This window comes from Schistocerca gregaria, chromosome X (genome assembly GCF_023897955.1).
Source record: "Schistocerca gregaria isolate iqSchGreg1 chromosome X, iqSchGreg1.2, whole genome shotgun sequence".
Classification (NCBI taxonomy): domain Eukaryota; kingdom Metazoa; phylum Arthropoda; class Insecta; order Orthoptera; family Acrididae; genus Schistocerca; species Schistocerca gregaria.
The window spans coordinates 526,022,006-526,047,236 of NC_064931.1; the positions used below are offsets into that span (position 1 = coordinate 526,022,006).

General features: G+C 45.1%; 1 protein-coding gene across 9 annotated transcripts in view; it reads left to right on the forward strand.

The window, feature by feature from the left end:
* LOC126297716 (dnaJ homolog subfamily C member 21-like) overlaps nucleotides 1-23,127 on the forward strand; it is a 242,382-nt gene extending 219,255 nt beyond the window's left edge. For 4 of the 9 annotated variants that reach the window (XM_049988854.1, XM_049988848.1, XM_049988855.1 and 1 more), the window contains exon 3: nucleotides 20,892-23,127. In XM_049988854.1, coding sequence (XP_049844811.1) covers nucleotides 20,902-22,908 — 2,007 coding nt within the window. In that variant the 5' untranslated portion in view covers nucleotides 20,892-20,901 and the 3' untranslated portion in view covers nucleotides 22,909-23,127. The other 5 variants (XM_049988849.1, XM_049988852.1, XM_049988850.1 and 2 more) reach the window with 4 other exon arrangements.
* Nucleotides 23,128-25,231: the final 2,104 nt, after the last annotated feature.

The following is a 25,231-nucleotide window of genomic DNA, read 5'->3' on the forward strand; positions in this document are numbered from 1 at the left end:
CGCTGCTTCCTCTAGAGATTGCCCCATTTTCAAAGATAAATGACTTATTCAGGAAATCCAAGTGAAGGATGAGGTGCCTACATTTGCTGCTCTTAAGTTATTTGCCAGTCGAAACCCCACTGTGCCCACAACAGGTAAATATAGCAGTATCCTTGCATCTACTCGCCCGACTAAGGGACAGCCACGCAGGCTTGCGATCTCACCTTTAGTGCCACGTTTGTCAGATCGGCCGGTGCGAAGATCGCCCTTTCAACATCCCCACTATCACCTGCTCACTCTACAGTTCACCCTTCATCTGCTCCTACATCATCACGAGCCTCAAAATCAGGTATCCGGACTTCCAAAAAAGAGCTTGCTCGTGAAGATTTATTACGTACCCCGACTTCATGACCATCGATTCCTCCCTCATCCATACATCCTGTTTCCAAGAAGGCTCATAAGAAACAAAGTTCGTCTCCTTCTCCACCACAGTGTGTCTCATCTACAGCGCCACTCGGCAGTAACCACCCTTAGCCGTCTTCTGTGTTGCCAAGGCGCACTGCTGGTGGCCGATCAACCGGCCAATCGCTGGTGGCAGGAACTGCCCCCTAACAACCTATAGATCACGATCTTCTGCCTTTGGCTGAATGCCATTCTACGCTGTTGGCCGCCGGCTCTCAGCAGTCATTGAGTTGAAAGCAACTGTGGTAAGATTCTTCCCTCCCCCAGGGGGCTCGCGGTCCTTTCGTGAGTACGTGCGTGGCGAGCACGGGGCCCCGAGCTATTGCAGCCTTCCTTCTTTTTCCGGGCTGCATTTCCTTTCCCTTCCCCTCCTTTCCTGTCCTTCATCCTTCCCTCCGACCTCTCCTCTCCCTCTCTTGGTGTCCCTACTTATGGTGTCCCTCCTTATGTTGGCCCTGCTATTCTCCTGGTTCTGTTGACCTTGCAATTCGGCCTTGTTCTGTAATTCCTTCATCCTTTTGGTATTCTCTGGTCCCCTCTGGGGTTTGACCTCCATCACTAAATTTTCTTCCGTAGTGTGAGCCATTTGGGGAAGAGCACCTTACCTAGTGTCTCCGGCGTGTGCCATCATCATTGATTCCATCGTTTCCTTTACGTCGTTGTTTGACGCTAGGGTCCATAGCCAGCACGGTAGCCAGCCCGTGTGGTGGGGTCGCTATGTACCCTTTTGGCTGAGCCCCCTGAAAACACAGGGATCACACGTCTGATACCTGAGCTGTGACCTCCTCATGTAAGCCTAGGAGTGGTTGCTTGTCGTCCTGGAGCATCGGAACTCCCAGCAATGGCCGCCGTGCCAGACGGCCCTTGCTGTGGCTGGGTGGCGCCCATGAGGAGAGCCCCTGATCGGAGTGGGTGGTATCAGGGCGGACACTATGCTCATGAAACGCATAAGAGTCCACAACTCTGGCCGTTCTCCGGCCGTCTCTTTGACTGGAAAAGATTCTTCACGTGCTGCTTCCTCTGCCCCTTCCGCCTTCCCTTCCGTGGCTACCCCCTGGGAGGAGGGCCAGGCTCGTCGGCTGGGGGCGAAACCTTTCCCTCGCTATCTGGTTTGCGCCAGAACTGATGGGGATACTTTTACTCATACGAAACCTATGTTTTTTGTTGAACACATCGAAGACAAGTTTGGCGAGGTGGACTCTATCAGCAAGATGCGGTCTGGGTCGCTGTTGATTAAAACCGCTTCAGCTACCCAGTCTGCAGCTCTCCATGCCTGTACCCATCTTGGTACGATTCCTGTGTCAATTACCCCACACCAGTCCTTGAACATGGTGCAAGGTGTAATTTTCCATAGAGACCTCCTCCTTCAATCTGATGAGGAACTTCGGGACAATCTAAGCCGGTGGGGGGTTCACTTTGTTCGGCGGGTTCAGAGGGGTCCGAAGGACAACCGCGTTGACACTGGTGCCTTTATCTTGGCCTTTGAAGGGGACACCCTCCCTGAGAAGGTCAAGATTATGGTCTATCGGTGTGACGTGAAGCCATACATCCCACCACCTATGCGATGTTTCAAGTGTTTGCGTTTTGGCCACATGTCTTCGCGCTGTTCGCAGGCCCCCCTCTGTGGTGACTGTGGACATCCGTTCCATGAGGGAAGTTCCTGTGTTCCCCCTCCTGTGTGCATAAATTGTCGTGGGAATCATTCTTCACGGTCACTGGATTGCCCAGTGTATCAGAAAGAGAAAAAGATACAGGAGTATAAGACTCTTGATCGTCTCACCTATACCGAGGCCCATAAAAAGTATACACGCCTTCATCCAGTGACCCTGACAACTAGTTATGCTTCAGTAGTATCTTCACCCCCTCCTCCTCATTCCTTACCCCAGTCCCGAACCCCTTTCCTCCCCCCTCCCCCTGCGGTTCCCACACCATCCCCTCCGGGCACCGCTTCCTCTCCCCGGCTGGAGAAGTGTCCTGCTTCTTCGGCGTCTGCCGGTCATGGGCGCCTCTCGCGGGATCCCCCTTCCCGGCACCTTCCAGGCCAAAGGTCTGCTGCCACGCGGCCACCACGAGAACCACGGTCTGCGGGCCCCCAGATCGCCCGCTCTCTTTCTGTTCCCGATCTTGCTGTGGCTGGCTCCATTTTGTTGCACAGCCCTCCACGATCCCAAACAGAAAGAAAGAAGAAGCACAAGTCCCGGGACAAGGAGTCTCTGGTGTCGCCAGAGGTCTCGTCCCCATCTTCACAACCTGACTCTGACCTGTTATTCATGGATGTCGCCCCCTCCTTGTCGGTGACGGGTGGTGACCCACCGGCATGACTGACATTAGCCTGTTCACCCCCCAATTGACTCATCGTTCTTTGGCTATCCAATGGAACTGTAATGGCTATTACCGTCACCTACCGGAGTTGCAATCCCTTCTTTCGTTTTACTCTGCGGCTTGTGTGGTTCTACAAGAAACTCATTTTACTGGTGGTCACTCACCAACCCTCCGTGGCTTCCGTGCTTTCTGTCGAAATCGGGTCGGCCCCCTACGGGCGTCTGGCGGAGTTTGCACGTTGGTCCGAACGGACATTGCCAGCACGTGGATTCTTCTCCAAACTACATTGGAAGCAGTTGCTGTTAGGATCCACCTGGACTCTGGGGTCACAATTTGCAATCTGTATCTCCCTCCTGACAGAACTCCTACACCTGCCTCCTTAAGTGCCCTCCTTCAGCAACGTCCTCCTCCCTTCCTTATACTTGGCGATTTTAATGCACATCATCCCTTGTGGGGCAGTGCATTTCCATCTAGTCGGGGTCATCTCATTGACCAGTTTATTACCGACCACGACTTGTGCCTTCTTAACGATGGCTCCCCTACCCATTTCAGTGCCGGTCATGGTAGCTTTTCTGCCATTGATCTTTCTCTCTCTTCTCCCTCCCTCCTCCCTTCCCTACAATGGTCACCGCACGACGACCTTTGCGATAGTGACCACTTCCCGTTGATTCTCTCGCTCCCTTCCCGCTCCCCCATGGACAGATCACCTCGTTGGTCCTTCAAACGTGCCAATTGGCCTCTGTATACTGCACAGGTCGTTTTTTCTCCCTCATTGTCAGATGGTGTTGATGATGTCATACGTGACATGTCTGACGCGATTGTTCACGCTGCTAGCCTTGCTATCCCGCGCTCATCTGGACCATTTCGCCGCCGGCAGGTCCCTTGGTGGAGTTCGGACATTGCCGTTGCCATCCGTGATCGCCGTCGAGCTTTGCAACACCTTAAGAGGCATCCATCCGTTGCCAATCTTATTACCTTTAAACGCCTTCGCGCAAAAGCCCGTTACTTAATCAAACGGAGCAAACGGATGTGTTGGGAACGCTTTGTTTCTTCCCTCGGTTCTGCTGTCCCTCTGTCGCGGGTATGGGCTACACTTCGCTCTCTCCAAGGTTGCCATCGGCAGTCTACCCTCCCGGGTCTTCACCTCCCGGATGGCCTTTGCACGGACCCGTTGATTCTCGCGGAACACCTTGCGACCCATTTTGCAACAGCGTCGGCATCAGCGTCCTATCCGGCTGCTTTCCTTCCCCAGAAACAGCGGGCCGAAGCTTCCGCCTTATGTTTTACCCCCAGCCAGTTAGAATCATACAACGACGCTTTTACTGAATGGGAACTTCTTTCCGCACTCTCCTCTTCTCATGATACGGCCCCTGGCCCAGACTCCATTCATAACCAACTGCTTCAACATCTCAGTGCTCCACAACAGCGACATCTTCTCCGGGTATTTAACCGTATTTGGCTCCAGGGTGACTTCCCTTCTCAATGGAGGGATAGCATCGTGGTTCCTGTCATTAAGCCCGGTAAGAACCCCCTGTTCGTCGACAGCTATCGGCCAATTAGTCTGACGAACGTTGTTTGTAAGTTACTTGAACAGATGGTAGCCCGTCGGCTCACTTGGGTCCTCGAATCTCGGCGTCTGTTGTCCCCTTACCAGTGTGGCTTCCGAGAGGGACGGTCTCCGATCGATCATTTACTTCGCTTGGAATCCGCAGTTCGGCAGGCCTTTTCCCAGCGCCGCCATTTGGTTGCTGTATTTTTCGACCTTCGCAAGGCCTATGATACGGCTTGGCGCCATCATATCTTACTTACACTTCATGAGTGGGGTCTTCGGGGCCCACTCCCGATTTTTATCCGCCAGTTCTTGTTTCATCGTTCGTTTAGGGTTAGGGTTGGTACAGTTTTAAGTTCTCCGCGAACCCAGGAGAATGGCATCCCTCAGGGTTCCGTATTGAGTGTACTTCTGTTCCTCATTGCTATAGATGGACTTGTGGCCTCCGTCGGTCCTTTGGTCACTCCTGCTCTGTATGTGGATGATTTCTGCATTTGGGTTAGTTCCTCTTCGATGGCCGCTGCAGAGCGGCAGCTCCAGGGTGCTATACGGCGTGCCTCTGCATGGACCATCTCACACGGATTTCAGTTTTCTCCTTTAAAATCGTGAGTGGTCCACTTTTGTCGCCGTGTGACAGTCCACCCCGATCCAGAGCTCTATCTCAATGCCCAACGATTACCTGTGGTCCCACAGTTTCGTTTCCTTGGCCTTCTTTTCGACAACAAGCTCACTTGGCTGCCTCATATCAGACGCCTGAAGATAGGATGTTTCCGTAAACTAAACGTCCTTCGCTTCCTTGCCCACACCTCTTGGGGTGCTGACCGTTCCACTCTCCTCCACCTTTATCGGGCCTTAGTGTTGTCTCGCTTGGACTATGGTTGTCAAGTTTACGGTTCAGCTGCCCCTTCTACATTGCGCCTCTTGGATCCGGTCCACCATCGTGGTATCCGTTTGGCCATCGGTGCCTTCCCGACTAGCCCTGTTGATAGTCTCCTGGTTGAGGCTGGGATCCCCCCCCTTTCCGTTCGGCGCTCCCAGCTTCTGGTTTCGTATGCAATCGCTGTCCGTTCCTCTCCCACTCATCCTTCCTATTCTATCCTGTTCCCTGCCCAAGGAAGTCGCCCACCTGACTCCCGCCCTCGGGCGGGTTTACCGGTTGGGCTCCGCCTAGCGTCTCTTCGCCGTGATTTTCAGCTTCCTTCCTTTTCCTGTATCCCACGTTCCCTCCCCAACACACCTCCTTGGTTAGTTCCTCGGGCCCCGAGTTCGGATGGATCTCTGCCGAGGTCCGAAAGATTCCGTTCCCCCGATGGTGTTCCGTTGTTTTTTCCGCCGCATTTTATCTGAGTTTCAGGATGCTGTTGTTTTTTACACTGATGGCTCTAAATCTGCTGATCGTGTGGGCTATGCCTTCACCTCCTCTGTAGGCATGGAAAATCATCTCCTGCCAAATGCATGTGGGGTGTTCACTGCGGAATTGATGGCGGTCTCCCGGGCCCTGGCCTTTATTAAACAGTCCAAGCTCAATCGCGTTTTGTTATGTACAGACTCAATGAGTGGCCTTCAGGCACTTGACCAGTGTTTCTCCCGTCATCCCTTGGTCTCCTCCATCCATGACCATCTCGCTGATCTCCACCATGCTGCTTGTTCTGTTAGCTTCCTTTGGGTCCCTGGCCATGTGGGCATCCAAGGAAATGAGCTTGCTGATCGTTTGGCTGGGGGAGCAGTCACTTACCCCCCATTCCCTGTCACCCCTCCTGTGGCGGATTTACGGCTTCATCTTAAATCCCACTTTGCGCAATCATGGGCCACATCCTGGGAGGCTACCTCCTTGTCTAATAAACTTCGTGCGATTAAGGTGACACCTGTCCCATGGCGTTCTTCCTTACGCCTCTCGCGAAAGGACTCAACCACCCTCTGTCGTCTTCGCATCGGCCATACCAGGCTGACCCATGGTTTTCTTTTGCGTGGTGAGCCACCCCCACTTTGTGGTTGTGGAGCTTTCCAGTCAGTGGCCCACATTTTGGTGGAATGCCCCCTTCTTTTAGCTCTGCGTACTAAGTACAGACTTCCCTGCACTTTACCCTTAATATTAGCAGACGATTCCCGGATGGTTGAACTGGTTCTCAGTTTCCTCCGTGAAAGTGGTTTTTATTCTTAGTTTTAAGGATTTTCATCTCCCTCTGGAGTAGGGGCAGGGAGGTGAGGGTTGGGATGTCTCCCACTGTAGGCTGTGCTTGGAGATTCCTGACTCCCCTCCCTGGCCATGTTCCTTCTTTTTTCCCCTTTTACTGTTTTTATCGCCTTTTAGGTTTGTTTAATCCCTTTTACAATCCGCCCTTTTACACTCTGGCGGTTGAACGCTTTTAAATAGCATGTGGTCTTGCTTGTACTGCATCACAGGTGGGATATTCCCTCTCTTGAGGTTGCCCATTTACTGACTTCCCTCCTTGTGTTTTTATCATTGACGACACAACTGCACTTTTTTTAGCCTTTTACCTTTTACCGTTTTTGACTCTTCTGAGCTGTCCCTCTGTCGGAACTGACCGCCTTTGTAACAAGGGACTGATGACCTTGCTGTTTGGTCCCTTCAACCCCAATCAACCAAGATTCTTCCCTTTTCTGCCTCCCTATGTCAATTATCCATTGGAATATCCACGGTATTTGAGCCAATCGAAATGAATTGTCGGTCCTCTTATGATCCTACTCCCATGTCATCTTCTGTCTTCAGGAAACAAAGCTGCATCCCCACGATCGCTTTGTTTTCCCTCATTTCCAGTCAGTCCAGCTTGATGTCCCCTCTGTTGATGGCACTCTGGCACACGGGGGACTTATGATTCTTCTCCATGATAGTGTCCATTATCACCCAATCCCCTTAAACAGTTCCTTCCAAACTGTCGCTGTTCGTCTTTCCATTTCAGGATACACCTTCTCTCTTTGTACCTATACATTCCATCGTCTACACCGATGGTAAGAGCTGATCTCCTTCATCTCCTTGGTCAGCTCTCTCCACCCCCCCCCCCCCCCCCTCCATTTGCTAGTTGGGGATTTCAGTGCCTACCACCCACTTTGGGGATCTCAAAGTCCTTGTCCTCAAGGCTCTCTATTGATTGACCTCTTCCATGAAGCAGATCTTGTTTGCCTCAACATTGGGAACCTACATTTTTGTCTGCCTCCACGACGAATTTCTCTCATTTGGACCTTTCTGTCGGTACTGTTCAGCTAGCTGGGTGCTTAGAATGGTTTGCTCTTATTGATACACACTCGAGTGACCATTTTCCATGTGTCTTTCGATTGCAGCCACAACTGCCATCTATACGCCCGAGACGCTGGAAGTTTGCCCAAGCCGATTGGATACTTTTATCCTCTCTAGCGACATTTGATGACTGTCACTTCCCTAGTGTCGACAATCAGGTCACTCATGTTGCAGAAGTTATTCTTACATACGATTTGCTCCGCCACCTCCCAGTTCCTTGGTGGATCGAGGTGTGCTGTGATGCAATACACGAGCGGAGACGTGCTCTTCACATTTTCTGCCACCATCCTACTTTGGCCAACTGTATGCACCATAAGCAGTTATGTGCATGATGCCATCGCATCATCCATGATAGCAAGAAGGCAAGCTGGGACTGCTTTACTAACTCCTTTAACACCTTCACTACCTCTTCAGTAGTTTGGAGTCGAATTCGATGGTTATATCTTGCGTCTAGTTTCTGCCCGATCTCTGGGCTCACTGCCGCGCATGATACCTTAGTGGACCCAGTCTTAATTTCTAACTCATTGGGTCAACACCTTGCTGAGATTTCGAGCTGTACAAATTACCCACCAGCTTTTGTCTAGAAGAAACATGCAGCGGAAGTGCAACCTCTTGTTTTCTCCTCTCAGAATAGCGAAAGCTATAACGCTGTTTTCTCCATGCGGGAACTCCAACACGCACTCTCTTCTTCTCGCTCTTCTGCCCCAGGACCAGATGGTGCCCACGTCCAAATGTTGCTGCATTTATCATCTACATCTACATCCATACCGAGCAATACACCTGACGGTGTGTGGCGGAGGGTACCTTTAGTACCCCCCCCCCCTCGGTTTTCCCTTCTATTGTTCGTGGAAAGAAGGATTGTCGTTACGCCTCTGTGTGGGCTCTAATCTCTCTGATTTTACCCTCATGATCTCTTGACGAGGTATATGTAGGAGGGAGCAATCATACCATAGTCTGCATTACCTCCTTCGCCTTTATAATCGAATTTGGACTGACAGTACCTTTCCCAGAAGATGGTGGGACGCTATCATTGTTCATCTTCTGAAAACTGTAAAGGACAAACATCTTCCCTCTAGCTATCGCCCCATATCTCTCAAGAGTAGTGTATGTAAGGTTTCGGAGTGTATGGTGACTTGCCATTTAACCTGGTGGCTGGAGTCCCGAGGACTTTTAACACCTGCCCAATACGGTTTCCGAAAGCATCGTTCTGCAGTTGAACATTTTGTTACTCTCTCCACTTACATCATGAACAATTTTCGCAGGAAATGCCAAATGGTAGCAATATTTTTAGATCTGGAGTGAGCAAACGATACCTGTTGGAGGACAGGCATCCTCCGCACACTGTTCTCTTGGAGCTTTCGAGATCGGCTACCCCTTTTTATTTGTGAATTTATAACAGAGCGCACTGCTCTCTCCCGTACTTTCTCTCAAGAAAACGGAGTGCCCCAGTGCTCCGTGCTAAGTGTTGTACTGTTTGCTTTCACAATAAATCCAATAATGGATTGTCTCCATCCCGATGTCTCGGGCTCCCTCTTTGTCCATGATTTTGCGACCTACTACAGCTCTAAATGGACCAGCCTTCTTGAATGATGTCTTCAAGGGTGTCTCGATCTACTCCACTCTTGGAGTATCGAAACCAACTTTTGCTTTTCTCCCAGTAAGACCGTCTGTGTAAATTTTTGACATCATACGGAGTTTCTTCCACCGTCCCTTCATTTAGGCCCAGTTGACCTTCCATTCATGGACGTTGCTAAATTCTTGGGACATATGTGTGACAGAAAACTGTGCTGGTTCTCCCATGTTTCCCGTCTTTCGGCTCGCTGTCTGTGATCCATCAACACCGTTCGTGTTCTGAATTGTACCTACTGGGGAGCAGACCGAGCTGTCCTCCTCCGCCTATATCGCACCTTAGTGTGCTCGAAATTGGACTATGGGAGCATAGTTTACTCCTCTGCTCAGCTGTCTGTTCTTCGGCGTCTCAACTCTGTCCACCACCGTGGATTGCGTTTAGCGTCGGGAGCTTTTTACACCAGCCCCGTGGAAAGCCTTAATGCTGAGACTGCTGAACCTCCGCTGTCCAATCAGTGAGCTGTCCTTCTGAGTCGTTACGCTAGCCATCTGTCTTCCATGACTGCTCATCTTTCCCATTACCTTTTTTTCAATGCCACCTTGGATGTAGGGTATCATTGGTCAACACTTCCCGATAATAAACTGTGGGACGTGAAACCTCTTCCCTGTGCTTGGACCTCTTCCTCCCGAACTCGTCATCGGGAGGAGGTAATTTTAACTAGACTCCAGATATGGCACTGTCTTTTTAGCCATTGCCATCTCTTACGTGGCGATCCTCCCACGCTTTGTCCCCACTGCTCTCAGCTGTGGACGGTGAGACACCTTTTACTTCAGTGCCCCTATTTTACTCTGCTACGGGCCCATTTACAGCTGACGCCCGATATAGATCTTCCATTATAGCAGATGATACATGCTCAGCCGACCGTGTCGTCGAGTTTGTGTCAGTGAGATGACGATGGTCATTTGAAGCTCTTTTTGGGGAAAACAATCCCCTTCTACAGTGGTTTTCCTTTTGTTTTTTTGCTTCCACTCTTTTTGAGCTTAGTTCCGATTGCTGCTGATTTCTCCCCCCCCCCCCCCCCTTTTTTTTCCCTAAGCCACAGAATGGGCGCTAATGAGCGTAGCAGTTTTGCGCCCTAAAACCAATTGGAAAAAAAAAAAAAAATCCCGCAGGGCATCCACAACTCTTTTTGTGGATACATGCATGGCAAGCTCGGGACCCCGAACTCATGCAGCTCCTTCCTTTCTGGCTTGCATACTTTCCCTTTCCACCCTCCCCCCCACCCCCCCCCACCCACTCACCCCCCCCTGCCACATCCCTCCCCCTTCCTCTTCTCCCTCTCTTTGGGAGTATGTTTCGTGCCTACGTCCAGAGACCGACGCTTGTGTACGAATGAAGTGGTTTCTCTCTACAATGTTAAGTATCCTTACATTGTCCTTCTCTTTCCTTGCTTCTTCTCTTTACCTTCTTCTCCGCTGTACCATTTCAGAGTTCTGCTCTTGTTTCCTTTTCTTTGTTCCTTTCTCTCTTTCCTCCCTGTGCATGTCTGAAGGCCGACCCACGTGTTCCCACACATAGCTGGTGACGGGGTAACACGTAATTTCCTATTCTGGGTAGACAAGTAGAAGATGTATGTACCTCCTGGTAAAGACCAGGCCCAGGGAGGGGTGATTACCCGAGCTGGTACCTTCCAAACATCCCGATTGGTTGCTTTGTCCGTTTCGCGGAAGGTGTGACCTGAGGTGTGGACAATCACCTAAAGCGGAAGTGCCCTCAGAGAGGACCCCCACTAGGAAAGAATGTGCCATCGGAGGCGCCGGTAATCATGGGAATACTTTCGCAATGGTTTTCTCTATGTCTACAACTTCTGCCCGCAAGAGAAAGCTAGATGAGTCTCAGCCACAGAAAATTCTTCCATCAGTGCCAAAGTTCCTAGGCGTTTCTCGGTCTGATGAAGGTAAAGACTTCTCGACAGTAAACTCATTCATTATTCAGAAAGGTGTGGATGCAATTGCAGGTCCTGTAATGTCTTGTTCCCGGTTACAAAATGGCACCTTGTTGTTAGGAACAGTGTCCTCCAGGCACAAAAATTGCTTTGAACTTCACTGCTAGACACCTTCCCTGTATGGATGGAAGCACACCGTACTAAAACTCATTGAGCAGATTGGTTTACACAAGATCACTTGACGGATTATCAAAGGAGGAAATTCCAAATTACCTGTTTGATCAGGGACTAATGGCTGTACATTGAGTAATGAAAAGGGTTGAAAAGGAATTGGTACCAACCCGCACTCTCTTCTTCACATTTGACAGATTTCAACTTCCGTTGAACATTAGAGCGAGATGTGAGATCATTTCAGTTCGCCCTTACATCACCAACCCTAAGCGTTGCTATCAGTGTCAGAGGTTTAATCGTACCAGCTATTCGTGTTAAAATATGACCAAATGCATTGCCTGCGGCAGGGGTGATCATGAGGGCGATTGTCCACCACCATTCCCTCATTGCATCAACTGTATGGGTGACCACGCTGCTTCCTCTAGAGATTACCCTGTTTTTAAACATAAACGAATTATTCAGGAAATCCGAGTGGAGGAGGTAAAGGTGTCTACCTTGGCTGCTTGTAAGTTATTTGCCAGTAGAAAGTCCACTGTGCTCCCAGTGGGTACATATAGCACTGGCCTTGCCTCTCTTCGACCTACAAGGACGTAGCCACGCAGACTTGCGATCTCACCTGTAGTGCCATGGTCGTCAGATTGGTCAGCCCAAAGATCGCCCATTCAACCTCCCCACTTTCACCCACTCACTCTGAGGCTCAACTTTTATCGGCTCAAGCTAAATCACAGGCCCCAAAATTGGATACCCAGACTCCCGAAAAAGAGCCTACTTGTGAAGATTTTTTACGTACCCAGACCTCACAACTATCAACTCCTCCATCTCAACGTCCTGCTTCCGAGAAGGCTCATAAGAAAAACAGGCCCTCTCCTTCTCCGCCATGCCGTCTCTTCTACAGCGCCACTCAGTGGTAGCCGCCCTTGGCTATCTTCCGTGTTGCCGAGATGCTCCACTGGTGACGAATCAACCAGCTGATCACTGACGGCAGGAGTTTCCCCTGAACAACCTATGGATCAGGATCTTCTGTCTCTGGCTGAATTCCATTCGATGCCGTCGGCCACTGGCTCTTAGCGATCGCTGAGTTGACTGCAACCATGGTGAGATTTTCGTTTTTTTGTCCACTCTTTGTCAATTATCCATAGGAATATCCACAGAATTTGCTCCAATTGGGTTATCTTCAGGAAACAAAGCTACATTCCCATGATCGCTTTGTCTTCCCTCATTTCCGCTGAGTCCGGTTTGACCTCCCCTCTGTTGCTGGCGTTGTGGCACCCGGGGGATTTAAGATTCTTCTCCGTGATACTACACATTATCACCCAATCCACTTATACAGTTCCTTCCAAGCTGTTGCTGAGTGTCTTTCCCTTTCTTGATTCACTTTCTCTCTTAGTACCATATACATTCCATCGTCCACACCAATAGTGAGAGCTGGTCTCCTTGGTCAGCTCCCACCCACGTATTTGCTGGTTGGGGACTTCAATGCCCACCACCTGCTTTGAGGATCTCCACTTCCTTGTTAGAGAGGCTCCCTACTGATTCCATCAAGCGGATCTTGTTTGCCTCAACACTGGGAAATGTACATTTTTGGCTGCCTCCACGTCAACCTATTTTCATTTGGATGTTTCGGTCTGTACTGTTCAGCTAGTGCGGCGCTTTGAATAGTTCACACACACTCCAGTGACTATTTTCCATGTGTCCTTAGATTACAGCCACAACTGTCACCTATGCGTCCAAGATCGTGGAAGTTTTCCAAAGCTGATTGGACACTTTTCTCCTCTCGAGCAACATTTGATGACCGTACCTTCCACTTGCCCCCCTCCCAGTTCCATGGTGGAATAGGGTGTGCTGTGATGCAGTATGCAAGCAGAGACGTGCTCTTTGCGTTTTCCGCGGTCATCGAACATTGGTCAACTGTATCTAATGTAAGCAATAAGCAGTTACGTGTGCAATGCTGTCACATCATATGCGATAGAAGACAAGCTGGGATTTCTCTACCAGCTCCTTCAATACCTTCACTCCCTCCTCAGTTGTTTAGGGTCTGACAAATAAAGTTTTTCCCCAACCTCTGTACTAACTGCCATGCAGGATACCGTAGTGGACCCAGTTGCAATCTCTAACCCATTGGGGTGACACTTTGCTGAGATTTCGAGCTCTTCTAATTACCCACCAGCTTTTCCCCAAAGAAACAGGTAGTGGAAGAGTGACATCTTGCTTTTTCCTCCCAGAATTGCTAAAGCTATAATGCAGATTTTTTTATATGTGGGAACTCGGACACGCACTCTCCTCCTCTCGCTCTTCTGCTTGAGAACCAGATGGTATCCATGTCCAAATGTTGCTGCATCTATCATAACCGAGTCTGTGCTACCTCCTTCGCCTTTATAATCGGCTTTGGGTCGAAGGTAACTTTCACAGAAGTTGGCATGAAGCTATCATCATTCTTGTCTCGAAACCTGGAAAGGACAAACATCTCCCCTCCAGCTATCGCTGAGTCTCTCTCACAAATAGTGTTTGTAAGGTTTTGGAGCATATGGTGAATTGCCGTTTAGGCTGATCGCTGGAGTCCCGAAACCTTTTAAAGCATCATTCAACAGTTGACCATCTTGCTCTCTCCACTGAAATTATGAACAATTTTCTCAGGAAATTTCAACTGGTTGCTATATTTTTTGAACTGAAGAGGGCATACGATACCTGTTGGAGGACAGGCATCCTCTGCACACTGTTCTCTTAGGGCTTTCGAGGTTGGCTACCCCTTTTCATCCGTGAATTTATGACAGTGCGCACATGTACGGTGCAGGTGAACACTACTCTATCCCGTACTTTCTCTTAAGAAAATGGGGTCCTCCAGGGCTCTGTGCTAAGTGTTGTGCTGTTTGCCATTGCCATAAATCTAATTACGGATTCTCTTCTTCCCGATTTTTTGGGCTCCCTCTTTGTCGATGATTTTGCAATCTACTACAGCTCTCAACAGACCAGCCTTCTTGAATGACGTCTTCAAGGATGTTTTGATCACCTCCACTCGTGGAGCATTGAAACTGGCTTCTGATTTTCTCCCAGTAAGACTGTCTGTGTAAATTTTTGGCATTGTACAGAGTTTTATCTGCCTTCCCTACATGTTGGCCCTGTTGACCTTCCGTTTGCAGACATCGCCAAATTCTTAGGACTTAAGTTTGACAGAAAACTGTGGTGGTCTGCCTACTTTTCATATCTTTCGGCTCGCTGTTTGCGATCCCCCATGAAACCTCCGTGTTCTGGGTGGTACCTCCTGGGGAGTGGACCGAGTGGTCCTCCTCCACCTATAAGCATCTCAGTGCACTCGAAAATTGGACTATGGGAGCATTGTATACTCCTCTACACGGCTGTCTATTCTTCAGCGTTTTGATTCTGTCCATCGCTGTGCATTGCATTTACTGTCTGGAGGTTTCTACTCTAACCCCATGGAGAGCCTTTACGCTGAGACTGCTGAACCTCTGCTGTCTAATCGGTGAGCCATTCTTCTGAGTCGTTACACTAGTCACCTGTCTTCCATGCCTGCTCATCTGAACCATGCCCCCCCCCCCTTTTTTTTTAAATGCCTCCTAGGATTTAGGTTATGCAGGCAGCCCTTCCTCTCTACTACCACTGGGAGTCTGCTTCTGTCAACTGCTACATGCACTTTCCTTCCAATTCCCTAAAACTTTCTTGACAAATGGGGGTACAATGCTGCCTTGGCTTCGCCCCTGGACCTGCCTTCTCTGTGACCTTTGTCAGCTTACCAAGGATAGTACCATTGCTGCCTTACCTCAAGGCCTTTTACCTGGGGTCATCTCGAGCACCTCTCCCGGCCCCTCTCACCTGATTGCCATCTCATGCCCCGTCCTCCCGCAATTCCATCACAAGCCCCTTCCTCCATTGCTATCTCGGGCCTGTCTCATTTACCTCTCTATGTTGCAGGTTTGGGCCCTCTCAAAGGCGAGCCCTTGCCATCATCCATGGCGCCACCATCTCTTGTGCTGCATGTCCTGTCGCCCTTCCGTGTAGCCTCCCATGTCACTGCTGCTTCGTCTGCACGCCATTTAGAGTGGTGCCCACACACTGTTGCATTCCTGAGTGTCTTTAATGAGAAATTGAACATAGTTACACAATTTGGTGCTATCTGCTTCAGTTCATGCACAGGAAGCGTACACAAAGTGAATACTTTCCAATGCAATTATGGGCTCATGGGCTGCCATATACACTCCACCGTGGACCCAACATTTACGACTTTATATTTCTGTTGTTTTCTATCTGTGCAACTCAGAAAAGCTGCTTGTGGTGGGGAGAATCCAGATGGCGTGGGTTGTGAAGCAGCCATTGAAATCTGGCATTTTGTGCTCTTCTGCATGTTGTCTCACTGGGTGGTGCACTTTAAGCATCTGATGGGGCTGGACTAGGTGGTGCTGGGTGCATGGATTGGGCTGGTCTTGTGTATGGGTCTTCTACAGGGATATGATCCCTGTGGCAGGCCATTTGGGGTGGGTATGGCACAGGGATGGACTAGTAAGTTGTGGTGGTTGGACACCACTTTGGGAAGGGTTGGAAGCATCTTGAATAGGATGTCCGTCATTTCACGGCATAATGGTAGATAATGAAAGCCCTGATGAAGGATGTGTTTCAGTCTTTCCAGTCCAGGGTGGTATTTGGATGGCAAGGGGGGGGGGGGGGGGGTGCTTCTTTGTGGTTAGTTCTTGGGATGGATGTGATGATCAGGTGTGTGTTAGAGGATATGGCACAGGAAAACTGTTTGTGAATTAGGTGTGCAGGATATTGCTTGTCTGCGAAGGCCTTTGTGAGGCCTGCAGCATACTGGGCAAGGGAGTTCCCATCACTGCAGATGCATTTACCTCAGCTTAGGCGCCATGTAAGGAACAGGATATGGGAGAGGATTTTGGCTATGGATAGTGAAACTTTTATGAACTAGTGCAGATAAATAAAGCAGCGGCCCATTGTGGGGAGGGGGGTTGTATTGGGGGAAAAATTTGGCATTGGAAGTATTGAGTAAAGGTGTCAGGTGGTTGTAGGGAGAGTTTAAAAAGGTTGATGGGTGTAAGGCATGAAAGTAATTATGTTGGGAACAGGGGGTTGTTTTGTGACTGTTGCTAAAAACAAGATGCACTACCCAGTGGCACAAAATGCAGCAACAGAGCTAATGATGTGAGCAAGTTTTCATTATGTGTGTTTGTGTTTGTTTGTACACATACACCATCCCCTGCCTCCCCCCCCCCCCCCCCCCCTCCTCATCTGCCCCTCCATCAGCTAGTTGTGTGCTGTTATCTCATGCCCTAGTCTATGAAATCATGCCAACCTGTGTGTTACCTGGCTACCTGCCCCCTTTTACTCCCACCCCTAGTACGTATACAGACAGTTCCCCCAGCTAGAAAACAGAAGTGCATTGTAAAAGCTTTCCAAGCTCTGAACCTTTAGTTTGTGTGCCTATCGAAGACGCAGCACTTCTGCATTTCGGTGGGTCGTCTCCTTTATTCCTGAACAATTCAATATTGACATTGTCTTTTGTGTAACATATGAAGCAGTGTGGTCAAGAAGATTGCAAATTTTGACTCACTAAACTTCTGTTGTGCTGGTTGATGAACAATGTTTTCATATATTTGCTCCATATCAAACTATCTATCAAAATTTACTTATTGTGTGCGAACACACATGGGGTGTTACATAGTGCTCTACCCTGATCATTTCCTTTAATTGTTGCTAAGAAGTAAGGCACTACCCCAGTTCATTGTAGTCATTTTTTGCAGCATCAAATACATGTAGAAAAAAATTGTGCTTACTAGTTTTGACAACAGTTCCAGGTAAAAACCAAAGTTACCACAAATACAATCATTCAGGACCTGAGATCCTTGTTCCAGCAAAAGATTATATGGTTTTGAGGAAATAAGACATCTGAAAATTTTATTCATACAGTTTACAATAAAGATGGTTTCCTCTTGAAAATGTGGTTTTGTAATTACTTGCATCCTGATAGGCTACGCAACCATATACAAATAAATGAACAGTGATCAATTCATAGTAGTATGAACTGCAACAATATTTTCCCAGTGTATTCCAGAGTGAGCTTCAGTATCCTAGACAGGTTCTTGTTAAAGTCCCATATGTCATGTTGGTGCTTCAGCGTCTTAATTTTCTGGGCATATCATATTATCGCCACTGTTTCTGCACTGAGAGGTAGACCACCCTATCAAGGCATCATTTTCATTTCGTGGTTTTCAGACCCTTTTGGAAGATGCCCATTGTCGATCTCCAAGTACTGTTGCAGGTTCACTAGTATGACAGGAATGTTGTGCAATGTTGTCTTCTTGATGTAGAATCACAATCGTGTACTTTGTACTTGCCACCCAAAAAGTATCTGTTGAAGTTTCTGGGAACTAACGTATAAATGTGACTAGTTTCTCCCCTTTACAACTTACATAGCTCTGACATTTTCTGTCATCTGATCCTTAAAAAACTGCTGAAATTCAAAAAATTGAAAAATTTTGGTTAAAACAAAGTAGTAGTAATGCTGATACAAATAAATTAATTAATAATTTATTAGTATAACTTGTAATGTGTAAAGGTCTTTATAGAACTTAGCACTTTTTCTTTCTCTCATTGGAATTTTATGTTATTAATGCATAATTCTTTGAAACCATTTTGTCTTTTCCAGAAGATTTGTAAAGGAAGTCTCCTGAAGAGGGTCAGATTATACCACCACCCTGCCAATCAGGTGAAAAGTTCTTTGCAGTTGACACAGAAGTAAGTATATAACTGAACAGTCCACTTGCTTTAGTCGAATCTGTTCCTAAAATGCTCTTTCTTTTTCTGTGAGTGTTGCAGCTTTCCCAATTTACTGATGACTGTTACCACATAATCTTTGGAATCAAACTCAAATAGAACTATAGATGTTATGATGGACCATCAAAGTAACCAGTGAAGTTGATATGGTTTTCCTGGTAGTAGAAATAAAAATGAGTTGAGAGACAATTGGTGAATTGCAGTGCTACCAGACAATCAGTTACCAGACAATCAGTATCATCTATACTATGAAAAAGGTATTGCTGACTTGGAAAGAGATGGAACTTTAATTATTCAGAAGTGTGGCCATCAATAAAGGCACATGTACTGACACAGTGTTTAAAACAAAATAGAATGAGAAAAAGTGAATACATATGTAGATGTAGAAGCAAAACCTGGGTAATGAAGTTAAAAGTTTATTGATTTATTATGGGTAGCCACAGTCTTAATAAATTAAATGAAGACATTTCCACCAGTCTATTTGGCTGAAATAAGTATTTTAGTGTGCATCAGTGGCAGTTACAAGCTTCAGCTCATTTACAATAGCTCCTCAGAATAAACAGCGTTGTAGTTAGATTCTGGTTCAACAGGGCTCTAAGGAGTTTAGGAAAGAGCAATAAGAGGGGTGTTAATAAATCTAATATTGTCTGCAGCCAAGACGTTTATGATTATTATTTACAGTTGAGTAGGCAGGTGGTACAGTGTTTGGAAAAAAAAAAAAAATGGTGTACTTAATCAGATTGCTTGTACGATCTCCCTCCAATTCCATTTATCTCTTAAACATGGACATAAAGAGTATGTTGTTAAAAAATTTTGTGCTCTCTACATTGGTTATAATTGGATCTCTTGGTGGTTGAAACTCTGTAATGCAAGTTTACTGGTTTGCATTTCAAAATTTGTTTTAAAACGAGTAAATTGTATAAAAAATCTCAAAAAAGAATCACTGAAGCAGTAACGTACCTGTTTGTAATTGAATGTATTTTACTTATTTTACTCGTTATGCAGGTATAGTTATGAAATAATTCCACTAAGAATAATGGAAGATAAATGTTAGTTGAAGAATATTTATATGATATTCTTTCACTTCCTGTTCACGCATCTGAGATATTCTTAATTCTTGCTCCAATATTTTGGATGACAGACTTTTAGCCATAATCATGGTGAGTCACTTGCAAGATTTAAAGTTATTTTGCACTGTGGGGTAAATGTTCTTGTCAGATAACACAGTTGATAGTGAGAGCGTCCAGTAGTAAAACAAAGCAAGTGCAGAATCAGCGAACCCACAGGGCTTACGAAGTATGTGGTTGATCATTATGGGTGGCATATCTTGAAATGCCAGGCAGGGAAGACTTACAATAATAATTCCTTTGAATAATCAGCCACATACTTAAACACTGTAGATTCACTGATTCTGTACTCACTTTGTTTCAGGTGCATAAACTTTTATTATGACAGACACTCTACTTACCAATGGTGTTATCTCTAATGTGTGCATGTTTAGTTTACAGTGTAAAGTGATTTAAAATCTTACAAGTAAATCACCTTTAACCCCCCCCCCCCCAATGCTCATCTTCTCCACTTCTCCACAAATGTCAAGGTGGCTCATGAGGAACAGAAAAAGTGTTAAAACAGTTGACCATATTGTAGAAGGTATTGCTACCCTGCTATTTCCAAACCACTCACAAACTTCTTATCACTAAGTAGTGTCGAAACAGATAATGTGTGTGCCTACCATCCCAAGAAGTCACACTGTGCTGAGTGCATGATAACTGTTCTGTGTTTGCTGACAAGAGGAAGGTGGAGAAGGAACTATGGAGTACAAGGCAGTGGTTGTTAGTGATCGGTGCAGGGTGGAGTGAAAAGAGTGACAGATAAGCAGCAGCAGTAGAAGAGGGGGGGGGGGGGGGGTTATGTTAAGGACAAAGTAAGCATACATTGTAGTATATACATATCTGAAAGACCATTATGTTGTAAAGGGTAATGCAGGTATTAAATGGGGAAAAAATTAAATTTCTTGTAAAACAGCAGATAAATAAGGGGGGTCATAGTTCCTTTAGATCAGGCCATACACTTTTCTAATGTGGATTCTCACCACTATGAGGGGCAGTTGCAAAGTAATTCCTCATGTTTTGAATCCAATAAAATAGTGGAATAATGTAATAAATTTGGCTCTGCTGCAGAAATTAATTTTTCCCCTGTAGTCATTGGAAATATCAGTGTGGTTGAGAAAATTGCCAATCTTGGGTCTGTGTTACACATTGTGTGGCCATTTATGAGAAGCTGTGGAAGGTTATTGGGGATACTGTAATGGATATTAGTCCATTTAGATACTATGTTTATTAGTGAATGGAAGATGTAGACTATATTCCCTTGGATGATCAAAAGCAGAGTAGCTGGCAACCCACTGCTTGCACCAAACATTTAATGCATTGATTACGTTATTGACACCAAACAGTGGGTACCACTTGATGAAATGTTGTCACTGAAGGCAATGTGATTACTGCTGTTGATAAACTGGGTTAGTCAGATTTATATGTCCTGGGTACCAACAATCAGAATATAGTGGAGAAAAACGATAGCCATCAATGGTAGGAGAGGCAACCTTAACAAATATTGTACATCGGATGAGAAGTATGGGCTCTCACTGATGTTTTTATGTGACTTAACAGAAATAAGTTAAGGAGGCATTACTTGTAGATTGCCTTATCACATCTGGAGATTGAACCAATGTAGATTTTTAGTATGTGAGTGAGTGAGTGAGTGAGTGAGAGAGAGAGAATTAATTGTTTTAGTGTTGCTATTAATGTCATATTAAAGCTGTGTCACTCAATTGTTTAAGGTATTCAGTAATGAAATGTCATTACGAAGTACTAGGAGTGCCAAGGGATTCATCCTTCGAGGAGATAAAGAAGTCTTACAGGACATTAGCTCTCAAATGGCATCCGGACAAGAATCCTGATAATGTGGTGGAAGCAAGGGAAGTGTTCCTGTTAGTGCAGCAAGCTTATGAAGTTTTAGGTGATCCTGCAGAGAGAAAGTGGTATGATAAGAACAGGGAATCAATTTTGAAGGGGGGTAGAGATGGAGATTATAAGGATGAAAGCCTTGATGTCTTTCAGTATTTCACATCATCATGTTTTAAAGGTTACGGTGATGGTGAAGATGGGTTTTATACTGTATATCGGAAAGTTTTTGAAAAAATTGCAGCAGAAGATACAGAATCTGTGTCAGAAAGTGAGCTGAACATACCAACATTTGGAGATTCCAACAGCAACTATGAAGATGTTGTCCATCCATTTTATGCATACTGGCAAAGTTACTCAACCAAGAAATCATATGCCTGGCTGAATGTATTTGATACTCGTCAGGCGACAAACAAGAGAGTGTTTCGTGCAATGGAAAAGGAAAATAAGAAGGTAAGGGACAAAGCTCGCAAGGCAAGAAATGAAGAAGTTCAACAGTTAGTAGCATTTGTTCGAAAGAGAGATAAACGTGTGAAGGCGCATGTGGAATTTCTGAAACAAAAATCGGAAGATAATGCTAGGAAAGCGAAAGAGTATAGAATACAGCAAGTGAAGAACCGTTTCAAAGAAATGCAAGAACTTGCTGGACCTCTTCATGATCTGAGTATATCCACAATGGAGGAACTGAATGCAATTGAAGTGGAAGTAGCTGCAATGTTTGACGAGCGTCCTGAAGAAGTTGATGATGACGACGACGGACTATACTGTTTTGTTTGCCAAAAACTCTTCAAATCGGAAAAATCTTTTGCAAATCATGAGAATTCAAAGAAGCATAAGGAAAATTTGGAACTTATGAAAGAGCAAGGTATGTTTCCAGGGTCCGATGAGAAAGGAAGTGTTCATGAGGAAACTGGAGCTAGTGCAGTGGATTCTAGCAACACAATTTCTGCTGATCAAACTAGCACAAGTAGTAGTGATAATGATAGTGACAGTGGTGGTAGTGATGATGGCATAGGAAAACAAGCAGATAATAGTGACAGGTCAGGATCCTTTTGTCAGCAGCACGAAAACACACAAATTGCAGAAGCTAGCACTGATGACTGTGCCAGCAGTTCAGACACTGAAGATAGTTTAAAAATCATCAGACACTTGCATAAAAGTAAGACACATAGGAAACTACTTGAAGACTATGAGAGCTCTGATGAACTAAACATACCCATTATGAAACCTAATACAAAAAAATCATACAAGTGTAGAGGAACAGATACCCAGTGTACAAAGGAAAATGATGATAAAACAAATACATTAATAGAAGATGCTGATCAGACTTCTGTGAAATCTTTAGGTTTTGATGCAGACGAGGAAAGTATTTCTGGTGAGGTTGCAGCAAAAAATAGGAAAAAAAGAAGAAAACAGACAAAAAATTCCAAAAAGTCTGTTAATCAAGTGGATTTTGTAACTCAGAAAAATGAAGACTGTATTAATTCACAAAAGTCAAAGTGCCTTACTGCTATAAATTGTTCTGATAAAGGTGTAAATAAAATTGTTGAACATGATCACAGTAAGAAAAATGTTGCAGAGAAGCAATCAAAAAAACAGAAAAAGAATGTTAAGGTATTGGGTGTTGACAAAATAAATAGTAATGAATCAACACTGAAAACTGAAAAAAATAAACAATTTGAGAGACAGTCCAAAAGATCTAAGAAGAAAACTGCTTTGGAAGGATATAACACAGGACAAAACCGGGAGACTGACGACATACCAACTGTGAAATTGAAGACTCTAGAGGATGGCGGCACGAACAAATGTTCCAAAAAACGGGCAAAAAATAAGTGTGTGGTTGAAGAAAGATACTTTGTGAACCAAAACTGCGATGCAGGGAGCCCATCGTGATTTGATAAAATGAATGTGCTCTTACAGATATGACTTTAAGATAATCCGTTTTGGATAATGGCTGTGTATAGATATAAGTTTTTTGTGCTCATTTTATAGAACAGTATTAAAAGAACAGCTACACAAAAAATGCTTGTTCCACTCATTAATATTGTATTTGTTAACTGCTGTGTATGAAAACATGGTTTAGAAAAATAAATTATATTATCCATTCAGATATCCAATGAATATCAATTTGCAATTTACGGGTCTTGTATTTAAAAATGTGTGCTTCCTTTATTTGTGTTTCAGAAAAAAATAATAAAAATTAATAATAATCAAAACTTGTCTGTGAAAGCTCTGTCTTCAAATTTGTGTCACACAAACTACTGCCCATGTTTGTCATTTTGGTACCGCAAACATATGAGACCATAGTAGTATGAGGTTTAAGTAGGACCTGTGTACTGTGTGCTATTTGTTGTGGATAAATGACTTCATGTGTGTAATACAAGCTAAGCAGCTTTTTCTTGCAAAAATGTCACTTATTTTGCGTTGTATGAGAAACACCAGCAAACTGTTTAGTTTAGATATTAGATCATTATTTTACTCTGGTCTGTGTATAAACAGACATTGGAAACAAAGGTAAAATTTGTCATATTTTTTATGAAGTTACCTGAATTTGTGCAATGTTTGTCAAAAATTGTTTTGATCATTATTGCTGCTGCTGCTGCTACTATAAATAAATACGCGTGGGGTGGTTCTGTCAAACTATTAAAATCTTGAATTGGAATGATTACAGTGTTACTCCAGTGATGTACCAGTAAAGCCGAACATTTTTGGGCTGTTCAGACCTAGTGAGTTCTAAATCTGTCACTGATGTCAACATCAGTCTTAAAAAATCAATGCTTCACTGTGCATTTCGTGCTTGTTATAATGATACTTAAGATTTCTGACTAACACTCTTGCATAAAAATAATTGTGAATCTCATATGGAATATAGTGAATGGAAATATGTGCTATCTTCCACCTTTTCTAATTTTTACGGAAAATCAACTGTCATAAGAATGTTCTCTTCCTTAGGAAGCTAAATTTCCTATAAAACATCTGTGGAGTATTCCTTAAACAACTGTATAAGATATGGTTACTATGCTGTAGCAATGTATATTCACACTTGCATGTAGCTTAAAATTTGGCCTTGACAAGAACCAGAGCCATTTGGAGGACACACAAATTGTACTTGAACATCTTATGACTTGTATGTCCTGATGTGAGAGACAAAGAGGAGTTAATGTATTGTACTAAATATAATTACAACAGATTCAGCCATTTCATGTGTTCCTAGCTATTAAGTGCTCGAGAATAAGCATAGCACCAATGAAAGTATTTTAAGACTTCATTTTATCTAGTCCTCAGATAAGTGAGAATAGGTAATCACCTATCTGGTGCTTGGTGTATGTGGAGAGCGCATAGCACATTGCTAACACCCTTATTTTTTTATCAGTTGGACTCAGCTGGTTTGTCAAATATTATCAGATTGTGTCCACATCCATCTGCGTGCTTGATATTGGCGGAAAGTCGAAAGTGACCAATTTTTACAGAATAAAGTCTTCGTCTTTGCCAAATAGCCTATGTCGAAATACTTATATCTTTCTTTGTTGAGCCTGTGGTGTCCAACAAGAAGAAATCTGCCATTGTGTTTAATACTTCAAATAGTTCGTTATAACATTGTTCGAAATTGGAGTTACTTATTTCGGCATTCACACATACACAGTAGCATATTCTATTACTGTGTGTGGAAAGCATAAGATGGTTTTCTTCCATTTTCCTAAATCAGGATTATACCAAGATGTTTACTGATGTACTAATAAGGGAAGTTATTGAGCTCTGTGACACCAGCTGTCTAAGTATTGTTGTTTGACAGTTGTTGCTTTGCCTAATTATTTGGTGATCACAGGTGTCCGGTGATGCCTGATGCATTCACTACTTCATTTTGGGTGTATTAATTAACAAATGTCTACAATTGTGGACTCAAGGTAGTCAAATTAAGATGTCTGAGGTAGTTAAACTTTTAATATTAATGAGAACAATGTGGTGAAAACAACAGTCTTGGTTGCAGAATTTATTTTGTTGCTTTATTTATTTGCGATGTGCATTTCACCGAATACAAGGCACTTTTAGATTGCACTACATTACTTAAAACTGTGTTAAAAAGGCTTGATCCTAACTTGCAAGTTAGAAGGTTACAAATTTAAATTTCTTTGAAACTTACCATTATAGTATTGGTAAGTGATTTTTGGGTGCCACAATACAGGTGTTGGCAGAAACAGACTGCCCTGTCATATAT